We start from the raw sequence: 12,530 nt of genomic DNA, 5'->3' as shown, positions 1-12,530 counted from the left end.
CCTCTCTCCATCACAGTCGGTCTAAACTTGTGACTTTCACCTTCTCTTGCATGACCAGATAAACATGAATGGCGTTTAGTGGTTTTAGACGCAATACTTACCTGAACATTTTTAAATTGCACTTTATTACTGTTTTAAGTGCTGCATAAAGACTTTACACTTTGCCTCTAAATTAAGGCTGACTGCTTTTGTGCCAAGCAACCAGAGGATTAAGGACAGGTTAATTTGGGGTTTGCTTGCAACTTCACCCTGACTGGAATTGTGGTTACTGATTTAGTAGGGTTTCACCTACCTTTACCCGTAACCCAGTTTTCTACATAGTCTTTCTAGTGGTATGAGAAATGTTAGAAATGGCGGTCTCTAGTTGGCAACGGTTGTAGCTTTGTCCAAGTAGGGAGCTGTCTTCCTAGACAGAGTAAGGGGGATACACTTCTAAAATAACCCCTGCTCACCCCCTTGGTAGCTTGACACGAGCAGACAGGCTTATCTCAGAGGCAGAGTGTGCCTTTGTGCACACATACAGCAATACAGTGAAAACACTACAAATGGACACCACACACACCAGTTTAATAAAATAAGTGATCTTTATCTAAACCAAACAAGACCAAAACAACAGAAATCCACAAACCAGATATCAAAATATGACTTTTAGAGGTAGAAACACTTCTGTCCAGAGCAAATTATAGTTGTGACACTTTCCACACAAAGTACCTTGGATGTGTCACAGCCACAAACACAAACAAAAACTGCAGCAGGGAAGGTGATGCATTGGTTCTTGTGCCCAGATAAGGTGATGCGTCGTTCCTTAATCCCGGGGAGGTGATGCGTCAGTTCCTTACTGAAGGGGAAGTGATGTGTTGGTTTCTTCCTGTGCAGAGGGACAACAATGCTGCATTGGTTCCTCCAGTCGCAGTCTCACAATGCATCAGTTCTTGCAGCCACACTGTAGGACCTGCGTCAGAATCAGTGAGGTGATCCCAGACTCCGGAGAATGGTGCACGGGATTCGGCATGCAGCAATTTCTCGAGCCCTGGGCAGCGGCTGCATCAGTTTCTTTGGCACTGCATTGGAAACAGGTGCAGATGCATTGCGCTTCTTGAAGTTGCTTTTCTTTCCAGCTCCCAAAAGCAGGAACAACATCCAGAGACACAATACAGCAACAGGCACTCTTGGCAGGTCAAAACTCCCAGCAAGGAAGTTCAGGGGAGCTGGTGGTAAATTCTTTGTGTCCCTGAGACTTCAGAACAGGAGGCAAGCTCTACTTCAAGCCCTTGGAGATCTTCCTCAAGCAGGAGACATCACACAGCAAAGTAGTTATGCTCTACTTGGCAGAAACAGCCACTGCAGGCCAACCCGAGACAGCACACAGCAAAGGGGCAGTACTTCTTCTTCAGTTTTCCCATCTCTTCTCCTTGACAGAGGTTCCTCTTGAATTCCAGAAGTGATCTAAAGTTCAGGGGTCTGAGCTCCACTTTTTATAGTACAAAATCCTTTGTTCTCCGGTGGCAGAGAGCATCTGTGCTCAGCTAAAACCAGTTCTGTCCTCTGTGGCCCATCTTTCTGGCAGGAGGTGGAGACAGCATTGTCCAAGGCAGACCAGGCCCATTCAGCCTCAACGTGACTCTCCCGGGAAAGGCAGGATCCCCCCCACCTCCCCAAGTGGTTGTCTGAACAGAATGCACATCCACAGCCCTGGTCACTCCAAAACAAGACAGTCAATACTCAAATTTACCAGATGGCTAAGCAAGAAAATACCCACTTTCTAAAAGTGGTATTCTCAAACCCAGAATATAAAAATCATCCTTACTAAAAGATGCATCTTTATATTCTGAGTTCAGGCATACCAAACTCCACTTTCCCATCTGGTTACCATGGGCACTTATACTTATAAGATGTTATAAGTAAACTCCCCATTCTAACCTATGGGACAGATAGCCTTTCAATAGTGAAAAACGAAATTGGCAGTATTTCACTATCAGGACATACCACACACATCAGGGCATGTCCTACCTTCCACCTACAACGCGCCCTGCCCACAGGGGTACCTTGGGCCTACCTTAGAGGTGACTCACATGCAAGTAAAGGAAATTGTAGGGCCGGGCAAGTAGTTGCACCTGCCAGGTCGACATGGCAGTACTGAACTGCACACAGACACTGCAATAGCAGATCTGAGAACCTTTTGCAAGGCTGCTTCTGTGGGTGAAAAATCAGTGCTGCAAGCCCACTAGCAAAAACAACAAGTGATGGACTGAATGTGGATCAATGTCACACACTCCCCCAGTCAAAAGATCTGGGCCGCTATAAGTGTACTGGGGATGCCCAGACGTGGGTCCCAGGCACTCCACACCACTGGAGTCAAGCTAGCCGGGCTGATGAGAGGTGTTACCTCGAAACCGGTCCGGTCCTCGGATGCTTGATTCCGTTCTGGGAAGGACATGGCTTTTGTAGTTCGGACTGGACTGTTCCCATGGGGCACAGGGTCAGAGCTGATTTGCATATCGCCATTGTCTAACCCAGGGTGGTGTGGAGTGCAAAAAAACGATGGATTAGGACCCAGATCTTTTGACTGGGTTGAATGTGTGACATTGATCCTCATTCGGTCCATCACCTGTTGTTTTTGCAATTCCGCTATAAGTGTACTGGGGATGCCCAGACGTGGGTCCCAGGCACTCCACACCACTGGAGTCAAGCTAGCCGGGCTGATGAGAGGTGTTACCTCGAAACCGGTCCGGTCCTCGGATGCTTGATTCCGTTCTGGGAAGGACATGGCTTTTGTAGTTCGGACTGGACTGTTCCCATGGGGCACAGGGTCAGAGCTGATTTGCATATCGCCATTGTCTAACCCAGGGTGGTGTGGAGTGCAAAAAAACGATGGATTAGGACCCAGATCTTTTGACTGGGTTGAATGTGTGACATTGATCCTCATTCGGTCCATCACCTGTTGTTTTTGCAATTCCGCTATAAGTGTACTGGGGATGCCCAGACGTGGGTCCCAGGCACTCCACACCACTGGAGTCAAGCTAGCCGGGCTGATGAGAGGTGTTACCTCGAAACCGGTCCGGTCCTCGGATGCTTGATTCCGTTCTGGGAAGGACATGGCTTTTGTAGTTCGGACTGGACTGTTCCCATGGGGCACAGGGTCAGAGCTGATTTGCATATCGCCATTGTCTAACCCAGGGTGGTGTGGAGTGCAAAAAAACGATGGATTAGGACCCAGATCTTTTGACTGGGTTGAATGTGTGACATTGATCCTTATTCGGTCCATCACCTGTTGTTTTTGCAATTCCGCTATAAGTGTACTGGGGATGCCCAGACGTGGGTCCCAGGCACTCCACACCACTGGAGTCAAGCTAGCCGGGCTGATGAGAGGTGTTACCTCGAAACCGGTCCGGTCCTCGGATGCTTGATTCCGTTCTGGGAAGGACATGGCTTTTGTAGTTCGGACTGGACTGTTCCCATGGGGCACAGGGTCAGAGCTGATTTGCATATCGCCATTGTCTAACCCAGGGTGGTGTGGAGTGCAAAAAAACGATGGATTAGGACCCAGATCTTTTGACTGGGTTGAATGTGTGACATTGATCCTCATTCGGTCCATCACCTGTTGTTTTTGCAATTCCGCTATAAGTGTACTGGGGATGCCCAGACGTGGGTCCCAGGCACTCCACACCACTGGAGTCAAGCTAGCCGGGCTGATGAGAGGTGTTACCTCGAAACCGGTCCGGTCCTCGGATGCTTGATTCCGTTCTGGGAAGGACATGGCTTTTGTAGTTCGGACTGGACTGTTCCCATGGGGCACAGGGTCAGAGCTGATTTGCATATCGCCATTGTCTAACCCAGGGTGGTGTGGAGTGCAAAAAAACGATGGATTAGGACCCAGATCTTTTGACTGGGTTGAATGTGTGACATTGATCCTCATTCGGTCCATCACCTGTTGTTTTTGCAAGCCCACTAGCAGCATTTGACTTACAGGCGCTGGGCACACACAGCGCTCTGCACTAGGGCCTTAGTAGTAAGTAGGGGTGGGAGGACATTTCTGTTCCGCCCACGGAATGGGCGGAAATTTGCACTTTCCGCCTTCCGCAAAGAAGGCGGAAAAACGGGGCAAATTTCCACCCATTCCATGGCGAAACGGAAGTTGGCCGCCCGCCCACCTCCCGCTTCCCGCCTGCCAGCCTCCCGCCTGCCGCCTGCATTATTAAATTAAATTAAAAGGCTAAATAAAAGTTTAAAGCAAACTTACCTTATTGCGCCCCATCTTCCCGATCCCGGCTTAATTTTTGTAAACTGCGCATGCGCGGGTCTGCGTATGCGCAAGCTCCCGCGCATGCACAAGTTACAAAAGTCACAGGGGTCGGCAGCGGGCTACAAAGTCCTGGTACTTCTGGGACGGCCTGGGATGAGGCCACAAAATGTACCGACCTTGACTGCCTCGACTCAGAGGGGTCAAGGCCGCACTCAGTGGGTCCTCTTCCATGAGCGCCGACTGGCTGCTTGGGAGTTTTTGTTTTTGGTACTCTTCAGAGGCGACAGAAGCTTGGCTACCTCCTACTAGCAAGCCTGGGGGCTGGCTGCTGCCTTCTCTTGGCTCTTGACGGCTCTCTGGTTCCGGAGGGTGGGTTGCGTCGGGTGATGTGAATTCTTCGAGGTCGTAGGCAAGGATTTTCTTGAAGAATGACACATTCCGTGTTACTCTTTCGTTACCTCGCGAGGCTACTATCATGGTGCCTTTGACTCCAGTCACAGTCCATGGGTCCACCTCAACAGGCATCCTGAACTTTCCTCCCAGGTGACGGTCACGCACCATTACTCTGTCTCGCTATTGGGCTGTCTTCGGCTCGTCTTCGCCTAGACCCCTCCTAGTTGGTTTTGGTGCGCCATGCCATAGACTGGTTCAGAGGATTTGGGCACTGGGCCCACACTGGGTGATGCAGGATGGTGTTAGTTACTGCACTGCCGAAACATAGACAGCTTGGGGAGATCCCAGTGGTGCAGTGTGGTGTGAGGCGATACTCTCGTAGAAACTGGTAGATCGCATGCTCCAGACTCCGACCATCAGATAGGGCTGTCTGGATGGTCTTGTTTAGTGTTCGCATCAACCTTTCTACTTCTCTCGGAGAGGTCTGCGCTAGTGAAGGGCGGTCCGTTGTCTGTCTTGAGTTCTTTCATCAGACCGTGGGTTGCCATTATTTTTTCCAATTTTGGGATGGCTTCTCCTGCCGCTGTGGAGGAGAGGTTTTCTACTTCGGGGTATCGTGGAAAGTCATCTACTATGACCTCATGAGATAGATCGGCCTGGAATACCCCACACAGCCGGAGTGGAGACCTGGTGTCATAGGCGTAGACTTGTACCCGGGTGGGGCGGAGTGCTGGAGGGTTTGGTAGTCTTCTGTATACACTAGCTGCCATGAGGTTGATGGTTGCTCCTGTGTCTATGAGGGTGGCGACTGACTAGTCCTGTACTTTGGCGTCACACATTGGCGTGGCCAGCTGGGTTGCTGAGAGGGTGTTTAACATCCGAACTACATGTACAGTGGCAGTATCTGCATTATCATCATCCATGTCACTGCTGGCGGGACCCTCGTGTGACGGTTCAATCGCGCGTACTCTCCTTGGTGGGCCACCCTGTCTTTTCCTCGGTGTGGAGGAACATACTTTTGAGAAGTGCTTCACTTTCCCGCAGGCACTGCAGGTTTTGCCCTTGCCCGGGCAGACTCCGTTGTGCGGCAATGGGCCTCCACACCAACCACAGGAGCGATCGCTGGATGGCTGCGAGAGTACAGCGGTTTTCGGCCAGGTGGTTCTGGGTCGCTGCTCCTGGACATCTGTGCAGAGGGCGCACACAGGCTCCTCTTTAACAACAGCCGCCAGCTTGGGATCCATGTGTGCAGCCCTGGCCTTCGACAGTTCCTTGGGTCGGGCGAGTCTCAGGATGTCCCTCATCGCCATGTTGTCCTCCTGCAGGATGCGTTCGCGCACCTTGACCGACGCACAGCCTTGGATGAATTAGGCACAAATCTCATCATCCTCGTCGGGGAGCGTGCATGTGCTTGCTAATTCTTTCAACCTAGCGTAGAAAACATCCACGGACTCCTCAGGTAGTTGGCAGGCCTGGCGGAGTGAGAAACGTTCGTAGTCAGGGCTAGCGAATGGCTCAAAATAAGATGCAATGGCGTCACGCAGCGTGGCATAGTTCCGTGGAGGGCCAGCCTCTCTGATGCGTTTGGAAATGTTATGAATTTCAGCACCTCCCAAATGTAGCAGCATGTGTCTCCTCCGCGGGGCGGCGATCTCAGCAGCCTCAAAAAAGTTCTCAAGGCGCTCAACATAGTCTCTCCAGCGCGCCGCCTGAGAGGGTGGGGGTCCAGTGAAATCAAAAGGTTCCAATGGGGGCACCGTGGCCATGGTGTAGACGGTGGTGTGAGGTCGGGCGGAACGGCCAACACGCCGTAAATGGTCTAGAGTGGGCTCTCAGGCCAGGCCCAATACGTAGCCGGGCAGGCTGTGATGGCAGGCGGGGCTGCTGCAGGTGGGCGTGCACTGGGCGACGGAGGGTGAGGGCTAAGCACACTGTGTGACACTCATTAATGCCAGGGCAGATATGTTGAGTGAAGGCACAGGTAGTGCCTGCGAACGTGTGGGTGGGAGGGCAGCAGCACCCCGTGGATGAGCAGACACACCCTGGACGTCGTTATTACAGGCTCGGGGTGACGCAGCTTTCTTCTGGGCACATGTAGAGGTGTACAAGAGCGTAGAAAATGCCCCAGAACATCCGCTGTCCCTTGCGCGCAGGGCACACTCACCGGGTCAGACAGGTAGTATCAGGAGGCCGAGACCGCAGTTATCGGCTGTCGGCGCTGGCTGGGCATGCGCGGCAGCGATCCTTCGCGCGTAGGCCGTTGCGGACTGCGCACGGCCATAGCTTCACATCGGAAGGTCAACGGCACACCCGGGCAGCCGCAGGCAATGTCGGGGCAGGCTCCGCAGGCCAGCAAATCGAGGAGCGGCCACACCTACGAGGGATGCGGGCACCTGGCGCCGACACCCAGGCAAGGCAGACTGAGCAGGAGGCGTGGCAGGGGCACTCCCGCGGAGATAGTGCCAGCGGCGGGCACAGAGGTGGCAACGAGGCATGGGGGGGTGGTAGGCAGACCACCTCGTCGCCAGTGTAGTGTTGTAGGCTAAGGGGGCCTAGCGGGACACAATAAGGACATACACGTTCTTGGTTAGTGACTAGTTCTATCGCGAACCACTCCCAGGTCCCCGGGTTCTTTTATTGATTCACAAACGTGGTGGCCGAGCGCACGCTGGGCCAGCCTAACTAGGGAGACATTGTGGGTGTCTGCAAGGGCCACCCCCTCGCTACACTGCTTGGTGGGTTGTTCCGTTTGATACGACATTACAGTCAGCATCACGATTCCCATCCAATCCACGTGCTGCTCTCAAGCATTAGAGCAGCGTTGAGATTGGCCTGAATGGACTGAGAAGAGACTTGCTCAGGTACAAGTAGTCTGTACTGTTTCTCCAACCTGGCTGTTCAGTACAGCTGGGTTGGAGAAACCTAAGTGCGCTTGTCAGTTTGGACGGCAGAGACAGCCAAGCAAACTGACATGCGCACTTACTAGTGCACATACCAATTCTCCTCCCCCCTCCCATGGCCCGACCTGCCACTCCCTGCACATGCTGGGTCAGAGCCAGCAGCTAAAAAATAAAACAATAGTAAGATAATGTTTTATTTTTCACCTGCTGGCACTGAGCCAGTGGGGCGCGGCTTCTACAAACAAAACCCTGATGCCTCCAGCGGCTGAGCCATGATGCCTCATTGAGAATTTAGCGCTTTAAAAATGCACACAACATCGCGTGCTACTATATTTAAAGATTACAGTGTACTGTACAAGATAGGATGTGTTATTGAAGTAATTTGATTAAATAAACAACTACTTCACCCGGTGTAGAGTGTACTTGGGCCATATTAGAAACAAACTACAACCAGACCAGCTATTTTTAGGCCAATATAAAGGTCAATGCATTTTAGGCTGTTAGAAAACTGTGAAATTATGATAGATAATATGTGTTGTATTTCATTGCAGATGGGTTCGGAAAGAACGCTCAAAGACGAAGAACACGCAGCATGCCTGAGAATACTTTTTCAACTCCCAGAAAGCTCTCATTTAAAAGACAGTGTGCAAGAAGATGATGAAAGAAATTCGGAATGCAGAGAAATTAAACACATATTTCGAGCAGCAGTTGAAAAGGTAAGCACGTATCTTTTCCTTCAGACGGAGCAGTCAGTGTTGACATGTTTATTTTCTGCAGCATGGGCAGATTTGTATTTATGCCTTTCATGTGTCACATCATACTATTTTCTTAATTGAGTATATTTGCAAAATTCTGTGTAATGTCTTTGAACATCCGAAATTACGTGTTTTATCAGTTGAAATGAAGCATCAAAACTCATCATTATACTTCATTCAAGGGAGAAACAGCGTGCCCTCTTAGCTTTGACTATTCTTGAATTGAAAAGTTGTTGATATAGCTAAACACTGAGTGAAAGATAAGTGTCCTAACCATAATTTACCCTCATGCCACTCAGGGATGGTGCACAAATGAGGCAACTAGCACTGCACTGTAGCTGGTCCCAAATTTCTTGATTGTGGTTTACCAAGTCTGCATCAACCCTTATTTGTGTGCGTCCCTTAATCACATATCCACAAGCAAAAGTATATTTCGCAATTGGAGAGAACATAATGTTTCTGGTCTGTAGATTTGTCGAAATGCCAGGCTGGGCAAATGATGGTTCTTTATGGTTTTGCTGTACTGACAGCGTCGTGCTCACGTCTGCAGAGAATTGTGTAATGTAAACAGAGATTTCATGTACGCATATGTTGGTGATGGTTTAATACGTGTACTCTGAATCCACATTCATAGTGTTGACTCACTCATTTCTGTGGCCTATCTCTTTGTTTATGCTCAGAGCAAAAAATGACACTTCGCTCCGGTGTTTGACCAATACGAGCACCCTGCAGTCTTTTTAGTGGTTTTAGTCTCCATCCAGCAGTGAAAGGCCTGGATTGCAGGCTATGTCAAAGGTGTCGAATGGTTTTAAAAAATGTACTTGTTCAAGGGACAAAATGCAACTTCAACCTACTTGGCCCGTAAAAAAAATCGAGTTCTCCCACCTACTGCTTAAATAAATAAGATGGTTGGAACAAACACATCTTTTTATTTTTTTTATTGAAACTGTCTAACAAAATAAATGCTCTGCAACAATGCTAAAGAAATACCTATTTAATTTTCTGGCTACAAATACTTATCCCTCCTATGGGGAGCTCTTTGGGTGCAACATTTGTGCCTTTTCAGAGTAAATGTTTCATTTTTTAGGTTTCCTCAGTTTAACCCTAGGCTATGGTGGCATACAAATAATACTGTCACTGCACTTCTGAGAGTGAGTTATTTTTCTGGAATTGTAATTTGTGGAATACAGGTTGCACGCACATATGATGTCCTTAAAGTAGGTGCATTTCTGAAGCCTATTATTAAAACCCTGAACACACGGGCAATGATTGGTGTCAAGGACTTGCAGAAAACAGATAGAGTGTTGTGATGAGCTCCTTTCTTCTGACATTTCAATCATCTTGTAACCTACGTTTTTTAAGCATCTGATAAACATAAATCTTTTCACTCTTCTGTCCATCTTTTTGTGTTCTGGTTCTTTAGCTTGGGTTCTCTCATTCCTTTCCTAACTTTTTGCTAACGTCATTTTTTATTAGTTGATTTACCCTTCATCTTTTGTATTTTATGCAACTACTTCTCATTTCTCTTCATTTGTACTCTTCTTTGCTGTTTTCTCCATTTGTTTTCACTCCTTTCCTCTTTCCTTTCTATTTTATCTCAAGTGTAAGGGTTGTTGCTGGCAACGTGAGGAGTGGAGTAGAATCTTCAGAGAGCAGTTATCTTTAACCTCAAAATTATAAAGATCTGTAAGGAGTGGCAAGGTCAGGGTAGGAAGAGCACGTTGGAGTGGCAGAAACGGACCCTGCAGACATAAACCTTTTGCAGATACACATACCTGGTAAAGACAAACATCTGTACAGCAAGCACACACACACACCCTGATATATTTTCCAGATTGTTGTAGAAAAACAGAGGATAGCTTTCTAGAACCCCTGGCACCAATGACTTAGTCAATGTGTCAACTTCAATCCCATGAATCATTACAGGAATAATCAGTGGAACCTAAAACCTTTCTTTCTTCATATGGAGTAACACTTTCGAAAACACTAGAACACATAGACACATTTAAAATATGTATTTTAAATCAAAATCCCGGTCTAGTGCACACAGTGGGAATGGTTTCCACAATGAGTGCAACAAAAGTAGCAACAATGTTCCCCTAAAGCATATAGAGGAGCCCCTCTAAGTTGCTTGGTGTTATAAATATGTAGCAATCCTTCCTTCATTCTGCTACTTCTAGGCACTAATGTTAAGCTAGCACAGCAGAAAATAAAACCTCTTTTGAGTTTCAGAGATAGTACGCACATGCAAACCTGTTTGAACAATAGAGATCTATGTTCAATGAAATAGCAAGGACAGCTATTCTCATCCCACAAGGCCAGCTGCACAAGCGGCACAGATAAGGCTAACTGGGACCAGAGGTATGATTGTGTACGGCCTGTCCCGATCTTCGCCTGGTGTGAAGATTCCCCTCAACACTTCATTCTATGTGCTGAACTTTTATCACATAATCTCATTGTTTGAAACTCTCATCAAAACTATTAGCAGAAGATAGTCTGATGCCTTTACAGTTATTCTTGTTCTACAAGATTATCCTTTTGAATACCAACAATAAACGAGACACATAGTTGCAAATCTTCTAAAAATCATAAAAATCATTAACAAGCTTCTAAAAATGCAGCAGTCAGCATTTAGATTAAATACTGCAAATCTATTCACGTAAGCTTCATTATAATGCACGAATACAATAATATAAACCAAGTGTGTGTCATATTAATCACACATAATCAGTATTTTGATTAATTGACTGACATGCTTAACTCAAGCAGGGAATATCATGAATTGAAAGGCACAATTTTCATAGCACTCCTGCTTGACAAGCACATACATAGTGACTGCCAAAGACATATCCTGGCCAAAGAGTTATGTGCACACTGTTGCCCAATGTGGAAAGATCTGCATTTTATCATCAGCCACACTTCCTGAAAGAACTCAACAGCCACAAAAAACGCTTTGCACAAAAACTTACTGAAAGCTTATTTCCAATATTGCCAAATATCCTTAAATCTTTTCAGTCCCCCAACCCGCTTTTCAAATGCTTCTTCAAAATTCATAGTGTGGTACATTTTATTCTTCCAGTCTAAGACTGTAGGGACCTTAGCAGTCCTCCAATTCTGGAGAAAAAATGAGCATGCAATGGTCAAGGCTACAGATATAAAACATTGTTGACCTTTTACTAATTGTTGGCTAACTTTGTAAGCACCAAATAAAACTAGGGTAGCCTCAGGCAACAACGATCAATAAAAGCATGACCAATAGCCTCAAACACTTGCCACCATAAATGTGTAAGATGCGAGCATACAAAAAACGTGTGGGCCAACCCCCTTCGCCTGCTTGATGACCATGGAAACAATTGTTAGAAACCACAGAATACATCTTATGGAGAATATCTGGGGTGTCGTACGCCTACCTTCTTGACAAGATCGACATTCTTTTGAAATTAGCTGCCCGAAGAGATTTATTACCTATCTCAGCAATAAATTGCCAATCGCTCACTGATATATGACGTGTTTTTTCCGCTACCCTTTAAAGAAAAGCTGCTATGTCAGGCTTCACTGAAAGATCTTTCAAGAAGCTATACCAATTTCCAATTCCTAACAATTGGCTCTTAACAAAAGTACTATTAATCTATTAGGGCCCTTGATTTTCGTCTTTACAGTGAACTTGCAGAAAGTGCTTGATCTTATTAAAACTTAAGAATATTGGATGCATTTCGGCCCACCCATTTCTATTAATTCTTCTCATGAAATAGATTTCCCTTGTCTAAACTCTCCAAGAGTTTTGAAGCCTAACGAGTTCCAGAATCTAATCTCCCGATCTGCCACGGAAAGGCCCAGATAGCTGCCCTCTTGCAATCGGACTAAACAACCATCAAAAGGTGACTTATAAGATTTGCCAAAGGCACTCATCCTCCCATTAATGTCTCGAAGAAACTTGTATTTAGTTTTTTGGGTAACTTTGCTACTTTTATAAACACTGGTAGTATAATCGCTGATTCCTGAATCATCTTTTTGAGGAAAAACCTATCTAGTACCCTATCCTCATTTAAATATGTTGAGAGTGCATCCAATTAAGCAGCCTCGTAATAATTACAAATATGTGGACATGCCAAGCCTCCTTGAGATTTCTTGAGTTTTACAAACCCCAGCTTAACCCTCACAGATTTTTTGTTCCAAATAAAACTCTTCAAAGCTGAATCTAGTTCCTGAAAGAAACTGTTGGAGATTTTAATTGGGACT

The 12,530-nt window shown here is 47.0% G+C and overlaps 1 protein-coding gene across 1 annotated transcript in view; it reads left to right on the top strand.

Moving 5' to 3' along the window:
* The window catches only part of TNFSF11 (TNF superfamily member 11), a 136,372-nt gene that overhangs the window by 48,231 nt on the left and 75,611 nt on the right, over positions 1–12,530 (top strand). Inside the window, exon 2 of the mRNA XM_086933442.1 lies at positions 8,088–8,252. Within this exon, the coding sequence (XP_086789568.1) occupies positions 8,088–8,252 (165 nt within the window). The remainder of the gene's footprint in view (positions 1–8,087; positions 8,253–12,530) is intronic.

Source organism: Lissotriton vulgaris, chromosome 8 (assembly GCF_964263255.1).
Source record: "Lissotriton vulgaris chromosome 8, aLisVul1.2, whole genome shotgun sequence".
NCBI lineage: Eukaryota > Metazoa > Chordata > Amphibia > Caudata > Salamandridae > Lissotriton > Lissotriton vulgaris.
This window is presented reverse-complemented; position numbering and strand designations above follow the sequence as displayed.